This window comes from Rhinoderma darwinii, chromosome 3 (assembly GCF_050947455.1).
Source record: "Rhinoderma darwinii isolate aRhiDar2 chromosome 3, aRhiDar2.hap1, whole genome shotgun sequence".
NCBI classification, from domain to species: Eukaryota; Metazoa; Chordata; class Amphibia; order Anura; family Rhinodermatidae; genus Rhinoderma; species Rhinoderma darwinii.
The window spans coordinates 375237084-375260010 of record NC_134689.1 but is presented as its reverse complement, the minus strand read 5'-3'; the positions used below and the strand labels follow the sequence as shown (position 1 = coordinate 375260010).

Below are 22927 nucleotides of genomic sequence, written 5' to 3'. Positions count from 1 at the left end.
AGTGGTAAAACATAAAAAAATAAAAATAATTTGATATCGCCATAATTGTATCAACCCGTAGAATATAGTGAACATGTCGTTTTTACTGTACGATGAACGATGTAAAAACGAAACCCCAAATCCTGTATTTTGCCTATTTTACCCCACAAATATTTATTTTCAGTTTCTTTCTAATAGCAAGAATAACTATAAGGTAAATGTTGTTTCCTGTATACAGCTCTTACCGATTGAGTCTTGTCCTTTATCATCACAAGCTCGGAGTTCACTTTGTAGCATTCATCTCGCGCCATATCCCAGGATAATATTTCTCCAGAGACATAATAACATGAGGAACCAATCATATTCCAGCCACCAGGGCACAGGGTACAAATATTCTCTATATGAATGGGGATATATATAGCAGTTAGACAGCAGTAGTGTGGGAATGGTGAATATATATTTTTTGTTTCTTGGTTATAACACCTCCAGTCAAACATACAACTTTTAGTTTGAGCAATGTTATCATATATCCCGCATCCTCCTCAAGTTATACTTATAGAATTTACATATCAAATACATGTGGGAAGATCACATTGGCGAAATCTCTTTACGGAAACAGAGTAGCTCAGCGAGTTACGCTGTTTCCGTAACTCCCGACCATGTAGTCAGGAAGTGGACAGGAGTCAGCTCGAGCACAAAAAACTAAAACCGGGTATAGGGGGCCCCATTCTAGAGATAGGTGCAGGTTCCAGATGTGGGACCCGCATTTATCTGACATTTATGACATATCCTGTGGATATCAAGTAAAATAGTCGAACAACAGCACACGTCTCCAGATGATCAAAGTGGTTTTATTGTCAAAACATCCACGACAAACAGGCAACGTTTCGACCCATAGTGAGTGTGGGGTCTTTGTCAAGCCTAACATTACATCTAAAAACATCATACTAAATAGGTGAATTCAAATAATCACATGGTACATTGCAGCCAGTGAGAATCGTGATCCCGGTCTCCCAGGTGAATCATACATTGGTCTTGATGACAACCAACAACTTGTTACATAATACAAAAAGTGTATAAATCCGACATACAATACATCTTCAATCCGTAGTAAGTATTTAAGACATCAATTGTTAATCTTGGAGTAGAAAACGAAGAAGGGAAGTCCACCACACTCCAGGTTCCAGCTCCGATCCCAGGACGCCACCGCGCATGCTCCGCAATCAGTGCATCGCAACGGCATAATAAAAACAGAAGTATTACAAAAACATCTCTTTCACGCAGGTGCCTATAGAGGGTATAATGTCCTCAATCTCACATTATGTGGTTCAGAAGTAACAGTCCACACAATGTGATAGCAATCACATGGGAAAAACGCTATAGAATGTAATCTCATGTTGTCAAGGACGCCATCACTACGTGACGACAAGTCACCTGTGTCCAGGCGTCCGCTACAAATGAGAGAGGGGTCCAATGTGGCCCCAACGTATGCCAACATCTTTATGTCCACTTTTGAGGAGGAGCATGTCTACACCTCCCCACACATGGGTCACATCCGCTGCTGGTGGAGATTCATTGATTACATTTTTGTCATCTGGGAGGGGGATAGATTGTGTTTAGATCAATTCTTGTTGGAGTTAAATAGCCATATTCCAGCACTGCAGTTCACTATGGTTTGCTCTGACCAGGAATTGCAGTTCTTGGATACATTGGTACAACTGAAAGATGGAGTATTCTCCACGGATTTATTTGTGAAAACCACAGACAGAAACAATCTCCTCTTATGTAACAGTAACCATCCTAGACACATGATAGAGTCTCTTCCATGGAGTCAACTGTTACAAGTTGATAGAATTGTATCACACACAACACAGAAACAAATTAGGTTGACACAGATGTGTAATAAATTTAAAAAGAGAGGTTACCCTAGAAATCTTGTACAGAAACATAGAGATAGACTAGATACTGATATCTTAGAATCTAAAACCAAGACTAAACAGGTTAAACGTATACCGTTTATTTCAACCTTTGGCAACCTGAGTGGCCATATGGCAACATTTTGCGAAAAAATTGGTCGATAGTATCGAAGGGACATAGTGAGATTGACACATTGAGTGTACCACCTATTATGTCCTATCGGAGGACCAAAAATATTAGAGATACATTGGTTAAATCAGATGTGGGCAGCAGAAAGAAGAACACACAACTATTGCTCTGCCCCCCTAAAAATGGAAATTTTCCGTGTTTAAATTGCTGCAATTGTAACAACATCCTGAAGGGTAACAAATTCCAGCACCCCTACACTGGGAAGACTTTTAACATCAGAAATAGGTTCACATGTAATTCAGATTTTGTCATGTACATGATCACATGCCCCTGCTCATTAATTTACATAGGAGAAACGACTATGCCCATCAAATTAAGAATTAATAAGCATAAGAGCACAATCAGGAAGAAAATGATTGAATTACCAATACCTAGACATTTTATTGAGAAAAACCACCAGTTGAATCAATTAAGATTAAGGATAATAGATTGTGTCCCAACACTTAGAAGGGGAGGGGATAGACAGAAATTACTAAAAAGGAAGGAATTACGTTGGATCTTTGAACTTGATACCTTAAACCCAAGAGGTTTGAATCTAGAATTTAAGATAACACCTGGACTCTGAAACTTCATTGCTGTTTTTAAAAAAAATGTATTACTATTGTACACTTTATGGGTGACCATCGAGATATGTTCATCTTCTTTTCCCCTTTTTTGAAATAATAAAAAAAGTTTTTTATAAAAATATCTTGGATATTAAGAAAAATTTTTTTGTATATCTTTTACAGTTGGGGACTACTCTGCTTGGAGGTTCGTTCACCACACACCAGCAGGCATACGACCAGGACGAGGACTATACATTTTTTCTCTTCTCTTGTTTATTGCGAGTGTTTGTGCATTCATTATGGAGAACATAGAGGTCTCAATGGGGACATTATAAGTGATGATCGATAATTTACTAGAAGTCTAGTGTATTATGCAGTATAAATATTCAATGTATTCCATCGAATGTATGTTACGAGCATTCCCTGTAATTATTTTCTGACCACTTTTGGTGATCTAATTCATATAGGCGATTTAACACAACTGATGACTTCAAGATCTTACCACTTTTTGACCCGTATAATTGGTTAGGTACAGGTTAAATTTACCTTTTCCATCTCTCATTTGTAGCGGACGCCTGGACACAGGTGACTTGTCATCACGTAGTGATGGCGTCCTTGACAACATGAGATTACATTCTATAGCGTTTTTCCCATTTGATTGCTATCACATTGTGTGGACTGTTACTTCTGAACCACATAATGTGAGATTGAGGACATTATACCCTCTATAGGCACCTGCGTGAAAGAGATGTTTTTGTAATACTTCTGTTTTTATTATGCCGTTGCGATGCACTGATTGCGGAGCATGCGCGGTGGCGTCCTGGGATCGGAGCTGGAACCTGGAGTGTGGTGGACTTCCCTTCTTCGTTTTCTACTCCCAGATTAACAATTGATGTCTTAAATACTTACTACGGATTGAAGATGTATTGTATGTCGGATTTATACACTTTTTGTATTATGTAACAAGTTGTTGGTTGTCATCAAGACCAATGTATGATTCACCTGGGAGACCGGGATCACAATTCTCACTGGCTGCAATGTACCATGTGATTATTTGAATTCACCTATTTAGTATGATGTTTTTAGATGTAATGTTAGGCTTGACAAAGACCCCACACTCACTATGGGTCGAAACGTTGCCTGTTTGTCGTGGATGTTTTGACAATAAAACCACTTTGATCATCTGGAGACGTGTGCTGTTGTTCGACTATTTTACTTGGAATTCTACAACATGCCGGAGTGGGTTTGCCTGGCTTGACAGCGTGCACTGCGCCAGACTCGGGATTTGTGCTGCTTCAAAACCTTTCATTTTGCTTCATATCCTGTGGATATGTCATAAATGTCCTACATGGGAATACCCCTTTAACTCTATGGTGGGAATTTACTAACCTTTCTATACGAGTTTTCTGGTGTAGAAAAGTCCCAAAAGGGTCCAAAATTTGCAATTTGCGGTACAAATTATGACTTTTGGCTTTCTCATGCCACCCTTGCCACATTGTAAGATGTAACGTGGCTTACCAAAAAGGGCGGGCCACCATGAGACAAAAATGTAAAACTGGCGTACATTTTAGCGTAGATTTCTCTCTGTGGGGTGTTACAAGGCAGAGGGGATTTACTAATTACTGCACGCAAATTTTCTGTCTAAAAATAATTGCACATTTTGGCACACACCTGTTTTGCCAAAAATATGCGACTTTTTACATTTTTATATTACGTCCGTCATTAAATGTGAGTCTCATAGAATTAAAATGAGAGACTCACTTCTGGTCTACACAGCAGATGCTGTAGGATGCCGTTAGACAGAGCGCAGGTCACGTGGTCTGATAAAAGAACCGAACGGAGGATGAAAATAGAAGATGTAGGTATTTTTAACCACTTGATCATGTAAGCAATCACATTTACAAACGGGGGCGCAAAATGTTTCTGGGAGGGTTTCTTTAAACCTGTCAACAGATCAGGCCAATTTACATTTGGCCTATCACCATCCTGCTCTGCTACAAAAAAAAAAGCAGCAAGTGGACTTTTTAATGTAAGAAAAAGTTCAGTTTTGCTAGAGGTTCAGTAAGGCCCTATTCACATGACAGGGTTTCCCGGACGTGTGACGGTCGTTCAAAAAACGTCCGTCACGGCCGCAGTTGGAACAATAGACCCCAAATGGGGCTATTCACACGACTGATTGTTTGACGGTCCGGGAAACCGGGCCGTCAAAAAATGGGACATGCCCTATTTTCGACCGTTCTCCCGGCTCCCATAGAAATCTATGGGGCCGGGTAATACATGGCCATCACTTGAATGTGTTCCAAGTGACGGCCGTGTCTTCCGTCGCTCGCTCACATGCAAAGTGCATGTGAGGAGGAAGAGGGTATTTTTATGCTCCCTGTAGGAGCGGAATCCCCGGCCACAGCTTCGGCAACGCTGTGGCTGGGGATTGGAGATTCCGCTCCAAGAGAAGTCCCTGACTTCACTGTCCATATATGGACACAGTGACGTCTGGGACTTCTGAAGCAGAATCCCCAGCGCTGTGGCCAGTGTTTCTGCTCCAGGAGACTATATGGACATTGAAGTCAGGGACTTCTCCTGGAACGGTGGCGCTATCTACAGAAAGGTAGGGAGGGGTGCTATGTAAAAGGGTCCTGTGTAGAACTACCTACAGGGAGCTGTGTGGCATTACCTACGGGGGACTGTTTGGCATTACCCACGGGGCGCTGTGTGGCACAACCTAGAGGGGGCTGTGTGGCATTACCTACAGGGGGCTGTGTGGCATTACCTACAGGGGGCTGTGTGGCATTATCTACAGGGGGCTGTGTGGCACTACTTACAGGGGGCTGTGTGGCACTACCTACAAGGGGGCTGTGTGGCACTACTTACATGGGGGCTGTGTGGCACTACCTACAAGTGGGTTAAGTAGAGGTCCCCCCTCCTGGTCCTGATCGCCTATTCATCTTCTTATACGCAGGTGTAGGTATACTACTTTGCATGTTGTTTTTACTTAGATTGCACTTTATATATATTCTCTATACTTATTTATGTGTTCATCTGTGCAAAGCGTACCATGCCTAGTACCTGCTCATTAATATGTATTCATGCACTTTAGCCATATATAGGTTGTGTCAGACCATTTTTACATCTGGGGGGCTACTCTGCTTTTACGTTCGGATTCCGTTTGTGTTCGAGGGTCCACAGCATTTTATTATGTCTAAGTGTTATATGTTGTCTCCATGTGTCTAATTGACTTTAATAAAGATTATTTGTATTTTTCCAAACACCTGGTCGTGACTTGTTTCTTTTTCTGGTTCACTACCTACAAGTGGCTGTGTGGCAATACCTACAGGGGGGCTGTGGCAGTATCTACAGAGGGCAGTGTGTGGCATTATCTACATAGGGAAGTGTGTGGCAAAAAAATTTACAAATGAAATTCATGCGTTTTTAAAATGGACAGGGAAAAAAATGGCCGTTAAAAACGGAAACATGGCCCTGAAATGGATCGGATGCAAAACGGACATTTTTATCGGCCGACACTCGGACCATAGCGTGTGAATAGAGCCTAAGCCTCCTAATCTAAAGAGGAGAATCTTGAAGATAGAAGCTATAGCAATCAATAAGAATTCAACAATACAATAAAATTATACTTCTAAGTTTGCAACTTACCCAATGTCTTGTTAATCTGCTTCATATTAGCGATGAGTATGTCTTGCAATTTCACTGCAACATAAAACCGAATTTGTTAACGTAGCTAGTAATTATGACAATACAGTGAAAACTTTCTAGAAGACCACCCATGATCTTGTCCAGAGTTTTCTGTAATGGGTTTTGAGTCCCTTACACCTTATGTAAGCGTGATGTTTTTAGGTCCAAAATGTTGTCCTAGTCATTTCTTAATATATCTTTATAGCTCCAATTCTCTGATAGACCTACAGTAAATGAAAAACCCTTGGCTGCCTGATGCCACCACTAGAGGGAGCTTGGGAGCTTACTGTAACCTGTATATACATTGAACTCTATAAAGAAAGAGTATGCAGAAAATTCTTGAGCTTCCCCTAGTGGTGGCTGCAGGGAGCTATGAGTTTGTCATTTAACTATGTCCATGTAGAAAAATCCTTCAGAAAAACAGAGCTCTGACGGCTATGAAGATAAATTAAAAAGTTCAAAAGCACAAACTTGGATTTATTTACGCTGCAAATAATAAATATGATGTTCAAGGGTGGACATTCACTTTAACTATATACATAAACACAGATTATAGAGTAAAATCATACAGACATTTGCTTACCCATGATATTACTGAGATCTGCCACTTTAGTCTTCAGATTGACCTGCTCCAGCATAGAATTATTCTGGAAACCTGGAGCTGCAGGTATTAGAGCATTGCTAATAAATTCCAATATTGTATGACATAACTAGTCTATAATATTCTAAGACGTGCTATAATTATGATATGCATCAATTAACGTTTACAACTAAAAAAAATCCTTAGCACACATGAGGACATTTCCAGAAAATTGGGTGTATATATACACACATGTGTAATTTTAGGACATTTTATGAAATGAGAATTTGGTTTCTATGGGTATTGTTATAGATATCCCTAATACAGGAATATTCTCCTTAAGGTTTTGGGAGGTTTTGGTACTCAAGAAGTATTAAATAAGGTGTCTAACATCAATGATATAACATAGAACTCATGCCCAGAGCAGAGGCGTGTAAACAGAATGCCACCATATGGTGCCTCCATGGGGCACTGTATTCTCCTCTTGATGCAATATTTCTAAGGAGAATGTCTCAGTAATAAGGCACCCTTATCAGATTCCATATGTCTTTATAAGAAATCGGAGATATTGGGAAATACAGTAATGTCCTATAGACATCTATATATTCCTTATTATAGCTTCGTAAAACTAGCAAGATATACAGCACCCCCTTCCGCCCAACAGATTTCAGTTGGCAAAAAACATTGTCATGACTCAAAAAGTTCAACATATTTCTAAGATAAATTTTTATATTTTTCACATTCTATAGCCAAGAAGTGTTAACAAACCAAAGCTGTGTTTCTGCTTTTATTTTTCCTAAAACAGTGCCACTTCTTTCCATGGGTTGTGTCTGGTATTACACATTTTCACTTGAATGGGGCAATTGAATAGGGTTGTTTCAGACCTTTTTTCTTTCCCTAATCTCAACACCCCCTTTAAATCTCACTAACCTTCTGACAAAAAAACTCCCCCTCCCCCATCAGATCAAAACTTGTTTTACAATACATATTTTTATTAATTGCTAGCATGTGCAGAGAAAAATATGGATATTCAGTAGAAGGCCTCAGGCCTTATTCACACGACCGTGATAAACGGCCGTTTACAGAACAATGATGTTCTATGGATGAATAATGGGCGTCAAAAAATAGGACATGACCCATTTTTGGCCTTTTTAACGGCCTGACGGCCCCCAAAGAAGTCAATAGATCCGTTTTAACAGCTGTCAACTAGCGACCAGACCAGAAGACAGTGTTGCATCGGTGAGTATGTGTCATTGCTTCGCCGCAGATCCCGTGAAGACGAGGGACCTTACCTGAAGAAGACAGCGCTGCATCAGTGAGTATGTAGGGCATTCATGTCGGCTTGTGTGGCATCATATACATCGGGGCTGTGTGGCATCATCTACAGGGGGGCTGTGTGGCATCTACAGGGGGCTGTGTGGCATCTACAGGGGGTCTGTGTGGCATCATATACAGAGAGGCTGTGTGGCATCATATACAGGGGGTCTGTGTGGCATCATATACAGGGAGGCTGTGTGGCATCATATACAGGGAGGCTGTGTTGCATCATATACAGGGAGGCTGTGTGGCATCATATACAGGGAGGCTGTGGCATATACAGGGGGGCTGGTGTGCCATCATATACAGGAGGTGTGTGGCATCATATACAGGGAGGTGTGTGACATCGTATACAGGAAGGTGTGTGGCATCATATACAGGGAGGTGTGTGGCATCATATACAGGGAGGCTGGTGTGCCATCATATACAGGAGGTGTGTGGCATCATAATCAGGAGGTGTGTGACATCGTATACAGGAAGGTGTGTGGCATCATATACAGGGAGGAGTGTGGCATATACAGGGAGGTGTGTGGCATATACAGTAGGTGTGGCATAATATAAAGGGGGGGTGTGGCATCATATACAGGGGCGGTGTGGCATCATATACAGGGGTACAGGAGGTGTGTGGCATCATATACAGGGAGGCTGTAAATAGTGTCTAGGTGAACTGAACATATGACCTTCCTTTGGGTGTTTTCAGGGGGCTGGGACAAAAAAAGCCTGACCAATGAAATTCAGCAGTTTTTTATAACGCCCATGAAAAACTGATGCAAAATGGATATTAAACGGCCATTAAAAATGGACAGACGGACTGGAAATGGATGAAAATTTAGAGACACACTGATGGAAACCGGACATGAAAAACTGACAGTTGACCAGTTTTTAATGGGCATTTTTTTTCACTGTCGTGTGAATATAGCCTTAGGCCTTATTCACACGACAGTGAAAAAAAACGTCCATTTAAAACTGATCAACTGTCAGTTTTTCATGGCCATTTTGCATCAGTTTGTCTCTAAATTTTCATCCATTTCAAGTCCATCTGTCCGTTTTTAATGGCCGTTTTACATCCATTTTGCATCAGTTTTTCATGGCCGTTAAAAAAAACTGATGAATTTCATTGGTCAGGCTTTTTTTGTCCCAACCCCCTGAAAACAACCAAAGGAAGGTCACATGTTCACCTAGACACTATTTACAGCCTCCCTGTAGATGATGCCACACGCCCCCTGTATATGATGCCACACGCCCCCTGTAGATGATGCCACACGCCCCCTGTAGATGATGCCACACGCCTCCCTGTAGATGATGCCACACGCCTCCCTGTAGATGATGCCACACGCCTCCCTGTAGATGATGCCACACGCCTCCCTGTAGATGATGCCACACGCCTCCCTGTAGATGATGCCACACGCCTCCCTGTAGATGATGCCACACGCCTCCCTGTAGATCGTGCCACACCAGCCTCCCTGTAGATCGTGCCACACCAGCCTCCCTGTAGATCGTGACACACCAGCCTCCCTGTAGATGCCACACCAGCCTCCCTGTAGATGCCACACCAGCCTGCCTGTAGATGCCACACCAGCCTGCCTGTAGATGCCACACCAGCCTCCCTGTAGATGCCACACCAGCCTCCCTGTAGATGCCACACCAGCCTGCCTGTAGATGCCACACCAGCCTGCCTATAGATCATGCAGCATACTCACGAGAGCAGCGCCGTCTCTCCTCTTCTTCACTTGTGGTCACTCATCTGCACGGGATCTGGCAAGGCAGCGCGACGGGGCGATGACGTCATCGAGGCGCCTTCAAACCCGAGTGACCACAGACGAGTGACCACACCTGAAGAAGCGCCGCAAACGTGAGTATGCCAACGATAGCCAGCAAGGGAACTAGTAGTTCCCTTGCCAATCCCTAACAGATCCGTTTTTAACGGTTGTTACATTTATTGACAGCCGTTAAAAACGGATCCATTGACTTCTATGGGGGCCGTCAGGCCGTTAAAACGGCCAAAAATAGGACATGTCCTATTTTTTGACGGCCATTATTCACGGGCCGTTAAAAAACGGCCGTGTGAATGCACCCATAGAATATCATTGTTCTGAAAACGGCCATGTGAAAGCCGTTAAAAGGACGGCCATCACATGGCCGTTTTTCACTGTCGTGTGAAAGAGGCCTTACTGTATATTCTGGGTAAACCACTTCAAAGTCGGTGATTTTAGAGGTGTCATTATGCTGAGATTCCCAGTAAAGAACACTACAGTGAAAAAAATGGCCATTAAAAACTGATCAACTGTCAGTTTTTCATGGCGATTTTGCAACAGTGTGTCTCCAAATTTTCATCCATTTCCAGTCCGTCTGTCTGTTTTTAATGGCCGTTTGTCAGCCGTTTGCCATCCAAACTGATGGATTTAATTTGTTGGTTTTATTGTCCAAACCCCCTGATAGCACCAGTGTCCCCTGCAGATAGTGTCACACACCAATAAAGTGCCACAGTGCGCATGTAGATAGCGCCACACCCCTTGTAGATAGCACCCCCCATAGATAGCACCAACCCCCAATGTAGATAGCACCCCCCATTGTAGAAAGCACCTCCCCCCGTAAATTGCACCACCCCCCATGTAGGTAGTGCCACTGTAGATCCGTGTAGGTTCCACTCCTAGAGGTAGCCCCTGACATCAATGTCCATATATGGGCAGTGACATCAAAGGCTTTCCCAAGACGGGATTCTGCTCATAGACGGGGCCCCTGACGTCTCTGTCTATATATGGACAGTGACATCAGGAGAGCGGAATCTCCTGTCAGAGCGGGCCGGGGATTCTGCTCCAGGAGTAACCCCTTGACATTACTGTCGATATACTGATAGTGATGCCAAGGGCTTCTCCAGGAGCCGAATACCCTGCCACAGCAGACCAGGGATTCCACTCCAGGAGTAACCCCTTGACGTCACTGTCCATATATGGATAGTGACGCTGAATTGCTTCTCCAGGAGTGGAATCCACTATTGTTCTGAAAACGGCCGTGTGACGGCTGTTACAAAAACAACCATCACACGGACGTTTTTCACAGTCATGTGAATGTAGCCTAACAGACTATGAACACTTTTGCAACAATTTAAAAAATAACTAACTTTACAAAGTGTTTTGATTAAAAATCTCCTACCGTTTTGTGTTTATAGCTCCTATGCAGGCCTATTGGTCTCCTTTGTTATAGATCCCAAACAAATCCAGTGTAGTCAGATCCTACAGTCATGTATAACTCCACTGCATCCGCCCTCTCTTCTTCCTAACCTTCAGACAGTCGTAGAGGAGGCAGAGGGAGTGGAGTAACACATGACTGCAGGATCAGACTACACAGTATTTGTTTGTGGTCTAAAATCATGGAGATACTTATTCTAAAATTCAATAGACGCCAAGTCATGAAGTTATAAAGGACAAAAATCTAGCACCCATTAGTCTGAATGAATATCCCAATGGTGAATTGTTCAGACAAATCTAAAAACTGGGTTAAGCGGCAAGTGTTGTGTCGACAGACTCACTGGTACGGGCTGCAGATTGCCTTCAAAAGATTTCTGGTGATTGTTACAACCCCAGGGGCGTACCTATGAAAAGTTTTGCAGGCCAAGTACATCGAAGATCTGGTAACAAGATGAAGGGGGTTGCCAAAGCCTAAGATTTCGGAAGTCATAGGCACCAACCAATATTCCAGGAACCACTTCACATACTGTACATTAAAAAATGCTGTCCAATCTACATGCAGGATTTTATAGAGCAGGAGGTGCTGAGCAAATTGATATATAGTTTTGTTGGAAAACATTCAGTATAACTTGTAATTTATTGATTGAAATCTCTGTGATCGAAATGCTTTTTCTAAGCTTAGTAGTCTAGTTGGCGGTCCCACTATTGCCATCCTTTCCTATAAGGTTAATGATTAGGACCACCTATTGGACTCCCAAGCCAAGAATGAGCAGGGATTTAAATGAATAAAATACAAGTTATACTGAATATTTTCCCACAAAACTATATATCAATCTGATCAGCTCCTCCTGCTCTATTACAGGATGTCCGCAGATCTGCTTGTTCAATGTGACAGGTTCCCTATAATCTAGTTCCCTGCATATTGGGTAGATGGATGGTTACTGTATACATGTGATATTACCAGTTTTCTCTAAGCTTGTGACTTTTTCTGAGATAGTGATGTCTGTAAATAAGAAAAGGAAAATCATCACAATTACATTTAGAAAAACTTCCATATAATACATGTTAACATACATGAAATGAATACAAAAAGTATTTATCTAAACAGTATTTTGTATTATATTGTTCAGTACACCGGGAAGCTCAGCTTCAATAATACTGGGAAGTGTAACATCCTCATATTTAAACGGGTCCACTTTGACTATACAGTTTATGTTAGAAGGGTCTCCTGATGATCAGCTGATTACAGGATGTCCCGTATCCTGCACTTAATATAACATAGTGTATTCGTTTTCAGCAGAGGTGTACACAGAAATCAAAGCGCCCAATAGGAAAGCTCAGAATGGGCATTATGCCCCAATGAGATCCCCCTCACATACCATTTATTCATTTATTCATTTTTTTGTTAATATTCATTATTCTGATTTTAGGTCCAAAATTCTGTGCTGATTCATTTTATTATATATATCTTTATAGGGTCGGAGCTGTGTTTTTAAGTCATAAGGTTAACCAATAAAATATTGTCTGCCTACAACCTTTAGCTTGGGGCAGCTAACTGGATTTCCACAAATAGTATTCTAGGGTAAAGCCATCTAACAAACTGACCATCCAAGAACAATGATAATGAGCAATATCTGCTTAGTTCCTTTTACTCACAATGTAAGAATAGGAACCCAATGGTGACCACTAAGGCGATGAGGATGATGATCATCAACCCTGACAGCACCACCAACCTGCATCTTCCAGATCTCTGCTTATTTCTACTTGACACAACTGAAATAGAAAGACGGGCCTGCATGTATTATGAATGCTTTTGTGGGATTACGTTGAAAATGAATATATTGAGTTACCTTCTAAGTTTGGGAATGTATCATTAGCCGGAACTGATGACATTTTCACATATATTAAAATAACAAAAAAAAACAAAAATGATTATTAGTAAAATCAACAATTTTTCTTGCCAGAATACTTTAAAGGTGACAAAAAGCATATAAGTAGACCATAACTAACAGTCCATTGTGAATTAGTGCTACTGTTACATAGAATATAGTTTCCAATATCATTTATCATGTATTAAAGTGCAAGAACTGCACCACAATGCAAAAAAAATAAAAAGACGGAAGAAAATAATGAGATGAAGGAGGAGAAAGGAAAGTAGAAGAAAGTGAATGAAAAGAAGGTGAAACAGAAAGTGAAGGAGAGGAACGTGAATGCCAAAGAGGTGACGGAGAAGAAGGTAAATGAGAAGGAGGTGAGGAAGGAAAAGCTAAATGAGAAGGAGGTGGGGAAAGAGAATAAGGTAAATGAGAAGGAGGTGAGGAAGGAGAAGAAGATACATCAGAAGGAAGTGAGGAAGGAGAATGTAAATAGGAAGGAGAAGAAGGTAAATAGGAAGGAGGTGAGGAAGGAGAAGAAGGTAAATAGGAAGAATGTGAGGTAGAAGATGAAGGAAAAGAAGGAGAATTAGAAAAAGTAGAAGAATGTTAGAAAAAAAAGGTAAAGAAGGTGAATAAGTAGAAGGTGAAGAAGAACATGAAAAAAGAAAAGGAGGATGTTCAATAGAAAAGGTAGAAGAAAAGCCTTCAGTGATAATGTGATATATCTGACAGCCACAAACACCACTGTTTTTCATATTGACTCCCAATGACTAGGTCATTCATTACCTGTTATAGCTGAAAATGCTGCATTAACTGCTCCTGAGGAAAAATCAAGACCTGAAAATAGAGAAAGATTTATGTCTAGATTTTCTTCTGTCTTCTCACTTTTAATCACAGTTACTCTCTCTAGTTATGGTTATGTAGAAGGTCTATATTGTGATAGCAAAAGTATATAAAATCTGCTTCATATAAAACTATCCTCCAGTGCTCCCAATAATCATCTATGCTTTATATCCTCACCTATAGATGGTGGCTGAAACCTTGGCGTTTCGTTTGGAATATTTCCTACAGATACAGAAAATGAATGTGAATGACGCAGATTAACAGAACATATGACACAACATTATATATATTCAATATACACTGTGAAATCTGCATTTTATTAGATTTAAGATTCACCCAGGTTGATAGGCCCTCTATTGGGATCACTGGTCTCTATGCAAGTATCCATCCTAGTTCCTACCTCCTAAACCTTCGATATTCCCTGCTGTCCTGGACGGAGCCATCTCCAGGTGATTATGGGCTCTTTGGCAACAGTGGGCCCCCTATCTACCTCCCCTTTGGCTTGACAAGTGTAAATAATGTTTACCAGAGAACACCATGAACCCTGGCATCTGCCAAGGTTATCTTGGTGCTGACACCAGTCCTGGGTGTAGCTTAAAGGGTAACTATACTTTAAAAAAACGAATCACATGTCTTAGTGACATGTCAGAAATTTTTATTCGGTAGTTGTCCGAGCACTGAGAACCCCGCCAACCGCTTAAAATGAAGCGGCAGAAGCGCTCGGGGGAGCTGAGCCGCTTGATTTCTGATCGGCTTTTCTCTGAAATCTGAGCAATTGGTGTACAAGCTCAATATAATGTCTATGAGCACGTACACCAACTGCTTGCCTTTCCGATAAAAGCCAATCAAAAACGAAGCGGCTCACCGCCCAAGCGCTTCTGTCACTTTGTTTTAGCGATTGGTGGGGTCTTAGTGCTCGAACCTCCCCTATAAAAACTTTGGACGTGTCACTATGACATGTCAGAAGTTTTTTGAAGGTTTAGTTACTCTTTAACAAACAATAAAGCAATAAAAGTACTAACCTGCTGAAAAGAGAGAATATAATTGACATGTGAACTGCTCCATTTTTGTCCCAAATTTTGATAGGTGGTCGAGATGAATATACAGTTTTCACATGCCAACAGATCTGTCACAGTCAGTAAGCATGGAACATGTAAATAACCGTTGAACAGGGACTTGATGTTAAACCACTGGACTCTAGAACCAAGGTACAAAACCACTAGGGATTTGGTACTAAAGCATTGGAAACCAGAGATAGGGCACTAAACCGCTTGAACAATGGGCAGCGGACATTATCTATATGGCTGGCATGGATGTCACCACCAGGGTAGCAGGCATAGCATCTGCTATAGGGCAGTAAATCCTGCTTTTTTTACTATAAAATTAGGAAATAAATCCTTTACCCCCTGTAGAAACATGTAATGATTAAAAAAAAATAAAAAAAAAAATATCTGAGTTGGTTGGAAACTTTGCATAGGTATGTCTCTACTGTATGTAATGCCTCACTGCTCAGCTTCCCTTTGCCTAGGAACCACTTATAGCTTAACCCAGACATGGCCATCAATTGTCTATATCCACTGCTAGTTACACAACTTTTAGGCCAACATACACTGATCATAGACATTATTGTTAGGTTGTTAATGTCAACAGTAATCAGTCCAAAAAGTTCCAAAAACATCCATATTTATATGGAGCATTGAGGCACCACTTATCTCTTGGATAATGATAGGTTAGAACAGATAAAGTACCATAGACATTAGGTTGTCTACAGACCTCAACAGTTTGACAGCATTCAAGGACACGGACGAGAATTACACTCGTCTGAATGAGCCCTTAATCATGTGTTATACATACACTGGAAAACATTCTGATAACACAGGGTCAAAAACTAAGCTTTTCTTCACTCGGGGCAAAGACTTCGGGTCCTCTTACACGGCCCGACAAAGGGCTGTGAAAACGAGCGCCGATCAACAAGACAGCTTGTTGATCGGCGTTTGTTTGCTCCTTTCACTATGGGCTATGTATGAGTATGAGCGCTCATTCCTACGATCGCTCGTCTCCATATACATCTATCATGTCGGCAGCACATCTCCCTGTTTACACACGGAGATGTGCAGCTGACAACGATAATATTTTAGTCTATATAAACGATACAATCATCTGATAAACAAGCGTTTGCAAGTTCATTGGCTAATTGTTGCCCTGTTTAACGGCAATTATCGGGAAAGTCCGTTCTGAGAATGCTCGTTTTCCCAATAATTGGCCCATGTAAAAGAGCCTTAAGTTCGGTTTCCTAAGCCCTGTATCTAAATATCTAAGGCAGAGTTGCGTATTGGCACCGCCATGGAACCCATAACTAAGGACAAATGTCCTGCGAGTCTCTCCCCCCAGCAACACCCCACAATAACAGAATGAATAAAGAGAAAAAATTTAAACAAGGCCATTGTGAAGTAAAAAAATATTAGCCAAAAGTAGACAGTTCATGACTTACGTTTTTCGGGAGGCATCCAAACAAGTGGAGGTTGTTTAGCAGGCATCTCCATACCTATAGTTTAGTGAACATGTGTTACTTTTTATTGGAGTAATTTTCTAGGAGACATCTTACTAAAGCATCCTGCCTCCAAAGCTTGGAATATGTTATCCTTCCGTACAGCCCCCCCCCCCCCCCCCCCCCAAGTCAAGATCGATCTATTTGCTGCTGATTATTCCAAATCAATAAGCTGTTTGATCTGAAAAGATAAGGAATACAACCTAAAATTGGGTAAAGCAAACCCTCCCTCTATCACTGGGCGGCATTCAGATGTAGCCATCTGTATCTTGACTTTTAACGCATTAAATACACAGTGACAAGAAACATTAACTTGACTTTTTAAATGGCTTTTGTTGTGTGATATCACGCTGCAACAAGTTATCAGAGTTAAGCTAAAGATGGCTACATCCGCAATTTAATACAAGTTTTCTTGCCCCACCATATTAGATCATTAAAGGGGTTGTCCACGACCGGACAATTGATGACCTATCCACAGATCAGTATATGATCTGTGGGGGTCCGACACTTGAACCTCGCACCGATCAGCTACTCCGACTGCCTCTGGGCATCGAAAGTCTATGTCGGAAGCAGATGGCTCCGGTCACGGAATAGCGGCAGGGCTGCAGCTCTGCTCCTATTCAAGTGAATAGGAGCAGAGCTGCAGTTCTGTAGAATGGCCACTATGCGGTGGTCAGAGCCATCTGCTTCCGGCTCCAACTATTGCATTCCTTTCAAAACATCCGGTGCCTGGAGGCAGTCGGAGCAGCTGGTCGGTGCGTGGTCCGGGTGTCCAAACCGCACCGATCATATACTGAGGACCTATCCTCTGGAAAGGTCATCAGTTGTCCGGTCGTGGACAACCCCTTTAACAATTGATTCCAGCATGTTAAAAATCTTACCCGGAATCCACACTGGGGAATTGCCAAATGTATATGGTAATATAACCAGTCTGATTAGGGCACGATGATTCCAAGTCTTTACCTTACTTCTTAAAATACCCATTAGGAGGAAAATATTTAAAGATGTGTAATTCTCAAGTTTTTTTTTAAATGACAATGCCCAAATAACTAATCTGATCCACAATTTGGAGATCTCCTTGCACTTGATTTACTGAATCTACACTCGAAAAGGGAAGGAACATTGATTTGGACCTGTTGATCTGGTTACCCGACAGAGCTTCAAACTACTGATACACACGAATGACATGCTCCACGTCTGACGAATGCCTAATATACAGGAGCATGTCGTCCGCGTACAAGGACATTTTTTCCTCCTCACCCCGAACAGAAACCCTAATACCTGGGTCTGCCCTTATCTTCAATGCAAGACATTCAATAACAATTGCAAATAAAAAAGGGGATAAAGGACATCAATGTTGGGTACTTCTATATTATACAAAAAAAGGTGAATTTATCTTACACCCACCTGGGCCCGGGCAGTCATATACATGAGCATGATCCAGGAGACAACATTTTCTCCAAACCTCAGGAGAATTGCCCACAAGAACTTCCAATTGACTGAATCAAACTCTCTTACTGGTTGAGAGAAGTCCACCCTCCAACCCATAATTATCTCTGATACGCAAATTAGTAAAAACTTTATGCAAGTTGTAATTGATGGCTATATCCAGAATAAATCCTGTCTGGTCTGGATAGATGATATCCTCAAGAACAGAGGCCAACCAATTCTCCAGGACCTTAGGTACCAATTTGATATCACAATTTAAGAGAGAAATCGGACGGTATGATGATACAAGGAGTGGATATTTGTCTTTCTTTAAGATAATACAAATTAGAGTATCATTCATGGATTCTGGGAGATCCCTGCCCTGAACGCATCTTCGATGGTTACCAAGAACTCCCCCAGAATCTGCTCTTGAAAAAAATTCATATGGAACCCCATCCAGACCAGGGGACTTATCCTACGCGCTTGTTTAATAGCTACCTCAAATTCGTCACTTGACAGAGGTACCTCCAGAGCTTCCCTCCAAAACCTCTGAGATTCTAGGAAACACTATCTTGTCCAGGTAGGATTTCACTAGTTCAAGTATCCACAGATGTATACACGTCTTTATAGAAAGAGGCAAATTCCTCTGCAATTCGGACAGCGTCTGGAATAATTTCGGCCTAGCTTCCGCAACTATTTTCGACTGCCCCCTCTGATTTTTCGCACAAGATGACAAAAAATTTCCCACTCTACCCCCTTCCAAACAATACTCACCTGAGATAATCACATTTTTCTCAAATGATCCTTGCCTTCCTCATACCTTTTTTCTGAAGCATGCCATGCCGCTACCGCGTCATCTGATGGAGGAAGCATGCTAAATCAATTCTTGAGAGGGATTCCAAAGTCTTGAACTGGGACGTATCTGGGTGAAAAATGCTCCATGTATCAGACCATCCGATCTCCAAATAAAGCCCTAGAGAATGGCTAGGACTCAAAGGGGAGCTCCTGTCCCGATTTTTTACCTCGTCTGGAACCTTATTAAAGACCCCAATTAATAGGAAAGGAAATCCAGGTTTTTTAACCAGAAAAGGGGCAATCTAATTCAGAACTAAATAAGCAAAAGGTGGAGGGACACACCGAACCTAATACCATGTCCACCCCATCAAAGCTCCCATTACACAAATCTTCCCGCATCATCCAGTGGGGCCTCATAAATCTGGACCACAATGCTCTTATGGACCAAAATATTCACTCCTCTAGAAAAGGATGAATAGACGGAGTGGTACATATAACAAACCCACTCCCAGCATAGTGCACCGGATTTTGCAGGAAGAAGATAGGTCTCCTGCAGACAGATTACCGCAGGTAAATAATTTTGGATTAAATTAAATACTGACAACCTTTTAAGTTTAATGCCCAACCCCCTAATGTTCCATGATATGATTCCCATACTTTCCAGGTAGAAAACGTAAAAAAAACAAAAACTCATACCCTCCTCCCCTCCCTTATTTGCCAGGTCTAGCCTCCCCTACCTTATCCCCGTACAGCCCACCAGCTAACAGTATATTTTTTTCCAGGGAACTCCTACACCTAGCATTGCTCCTCCACCGCCTACCCCAAAACTCCACATTAAAATACCACATTTTGTATATCTACACAGCCTGCATAATATATGATGTGCATATGCACCATCCTGCTTTTCTACCATGCATTACCAAACCACGTTTTTATCCACCATTATATCACCTAGACAAACAACCCCCCATCTCGTTATAACAGTCCATCCGAACAGCAAATAATTCCTCTCAGTACTTATGGAAGAACCCTTAGAGTCCATCCAGGTGATTGCCTACTCAGAAGAGGAAAAAAAACAGGATCGCCCCTCGTATATCACCCGTATCTTTGCTGGGAATAGCAAGGAATATTGTAACTTTGCTTTTCTCAGAAGTTTCTTAATTTCAATGAACTTAAGCCTATTTTTAGGGGAAGCCAGTGAGTAATCCGGAAAAAGCATTATCTGAGCTCCATTTACCACCATATTGTACCATGAACGTGCGTTTCTTAGGATTATGTCCCAATCTCCTTCACATAACAGCTTGACCAAAATAGGTCTTGGGGCCTTGCCTACAGGTCTGGGTTTAAACGGGACTCTATGAGCGCTTTCCACAGCAAAGTCTTTGGACAACAATTTTCTCCTTCTTTCCCCTCAGGGAATCCCATACAACGAATGTTCGCTCTCTTGGATCTATCCTTTAAGTCCGCCAATTTATTAGTAGATTCTTTAACGTCTCTCTCCAAAACGGCAACATTGGATTTCAAATTAATCACCATATCCTCAAGAGAAGAGATTCTTTCCTCCATGCTCGCTCTTATCTTAAAAAGATCATGTTTAATAAGACTCATATCCGCCTGTACTCCCCCTATTTGGACAGATAAACCCGCCCTGGTCCCCTCCAAATTTTTAAGAATCTTCATAGTTGGAGTCTCAGACAATGGGCCATAATGTCCGCCATCTCCATGCACTCTCCCTGACTCCTCTCCTGTTAGACTATAATGCTCCTCCAGGTTGCCAGAGGTCACGGGTGGGGGAGGACAAGAATTTGAAGATGCAGCTTTACCTCCAGAACCCCACTATATATTTTGCTCGTGGTGTGTAATCCTTATTCTGTTTCTTTGGAGGCATTTCAGTACCAGATATATAACCCAGCCGGATCAACAGAGAGAATGGACCACTCTCCAATAAATACGAATGCTCTCAACCCCTCCTGGTCTTGAAATCCTTGTGCCAAACTTAGTACCAGTGTATGAGCATACAGACATGCGGGCCTTTGCAGGAAAGACAGAAGAGGCAGCGGACAAGCTGCAAGATTCATCAGGCAGGAGAGCCAGGGAACCGGAATTGCTTAAAGCCGGCGTTTGTCACTATCTAGCACGCAGTGCTTTTCAAGCCAGCGTACCAGCTACATCGGGCAGGGGAAGCAAGGACCAGGGTGCCGTGTAGCGCAGGATGGAGGAGGCCAGAGGGGGGCGGTTCCGACCACATCCGGTCAGATGCCGCACTCCTACAGATCCACCACTTCACACACTTTCACTCTGACTCTCAACCTCCACCATACATCGGTCAACAGTATATCTCACTCCTTTAGCTGTGGTCTAAAGGGTTCTCTCGTTGTAGAAACAACATTTTGTACACAGCATAACATGAACACTATGCAAGTAGGAACAAATAAACTACTGTGCCATTTCATAGGTAGTCAGTCCATTTAAAGAAACAGGCAAATATTTCCAGAGGATACATCCTTAGTCCATATGTAATGGAGAGTATAAGGTTGACCCTCCTTACATTGGGGCCTACTAACAATGTAGCATTTTAGCCCAGAAACTATAAATTACGCCTCTAAATATTCAATCTCCTGGAAAGCATATAAATGGCTTTGCCCACATAGAAGGAAGTGACTGCGACAAACTGCTCAGATTACCCATAATTTATTATTTAAAGAGTATAATCCCACTAGTTTAGGCAATATTTTAATTATAAAAGTAGAAGAATTGAGTTTATCAACGAGTATACATTACATTTTAAAGGCAGGTCAACTTTGACAGCATTCTTAATTCTTCGAGTGTTCCTGGAGGGCACAACCGGTGCCAGGTCACAAGGATTGGTATTCTCATAATCGTCGTCATCATCATCATCATTATCGTCATCTTTACTTGGAGTGTAGACTGAGCACAAAGACAAAATATAGATTAAGTCAATGATACACATTTTATTGTATAATATATGAAAACAGTGTGAGACTGAGGCTCCCCGGGGCCCACCAGAGGATGATTCTGAAGACCACCCTCCAACTTTATGCAACCTGTGCCAATCCACTTTTAATTGTATTGTTAATGTTTGTTGTTATTGTACACATTGGACATATCATCACTAAAGGTCTAATAGGTTATTTGTGGATCAACCCTTAAAGGGGTATTCCAATCTCCACAGTTTTTTCCCCCTCATATTAATAATATATTTAAAGGGATCCTGTCACCGGCATTTTAGCTATAAAGCCAGCAATACCTGGTGAAAGTGGGTGAAAAATCATTGTCATCTAAGCTATAAATATGTTCTAAGTAAGCTCTGTAGCTTTAGTATTTCGTTTTTCAGTGGTCCCACGTCGTATGCAAATGAGCAGAAAAGAGTCAAATCTTCATCTGAAAAGAGTCAGATTTCCATTCCTCCAGCATCTCAGAGTGGACTCCACCTCCTTCTTTTTGATTGATAGCTCCTTAGCCAGTCAGGGCCGGACAGGTGGTGGCAGTGGGCGTGGTTAAGAAGCTGCATCCCAGAGGGAAAAATAATTACCATAAAAGGCGGGAAAAGTTTAAACGACTATATTTACTGACAGAGGACTTCAGGAAAGAAGAGAACATCAATGAACTCTGGACAGCTGCGGCCATTGAGGGGTCAGGTGAGTTTAACAGGTAAGATGTTGATGACAGGATCCCTTTAAAGAGAAACACATATGACGCATAAAAGCTTTGTCCTTACCAACATTTATCATATTAAACTGGTAGGTATTTAGGAAGTTAAAATTGAAATAAACAGTGTGTATCTGCCGGTGTATATAGTGCTACTAGTGATTTCCCCGTAAACCAAGAAAATACGAGGGCATGGATTAGCCTGGGCACCCTTGGAAGAAATCCAATGAACACACAAACAGACAGACCGACACGTAAAACCCGGGCAGCGCAGGGTACTTTTTCTAGTTACTAATATGTTTAAAGAGAAACACATATGGCACATAAAACCTTTGTTTTTACTAACATTTATCATATTAATTTTA

At 41.7% G+C, this 22927-nt stretch overlaps 1 protein-coding gene across 1 annotated transcript in view; it reads right to left on the bottom strand.

The window, feature by feature from the left end:
• The window catches only part of LOC142750512 (C-type lectin domain family 4 member G-like), a 28506-nt gene extending 5861 nt beyond the window's left edge, over nt 1-22645 (bottom strand). The window contains exons 1-11 of the mRNA XM_075859515.1: nt 22633-22645; nt 21675-21821; nt 15145-15147; nt 14300-14344; nt 14066-14116; nt 13253-13303; nt 13059-13175; nt 12364-12405; nt 6901-6978; nt 6279-6332; nt 225-376 (exon numbers count right to left, since the gene is read on the bottom strand). Of these exons, the coding sequence (XP_075715630.1) occupies nt 225-376; nt 6279-6332; nt 6901-6978; nt 12364-12405; nt 13059-13175; nt 13253-13303; nt 14066-14116; nt 14300-14344; nt 15145-15147; nt 21675-21821; nt 22633-22645 (753 nt within the window). The remainder of the gene's footprint in view (nt 1-224; nt 377-6278; nt 6333-6900; nt 6979-12363; nt 12406-13058; nt 13176-13252; nt 13304-14065; nt 14117-14299; nt 14345-15144; nt 15148-21674; nt 21822-22632) is intronic.
• Nucleotides 22646-22927: the final 282 nt, after the last annotated feature.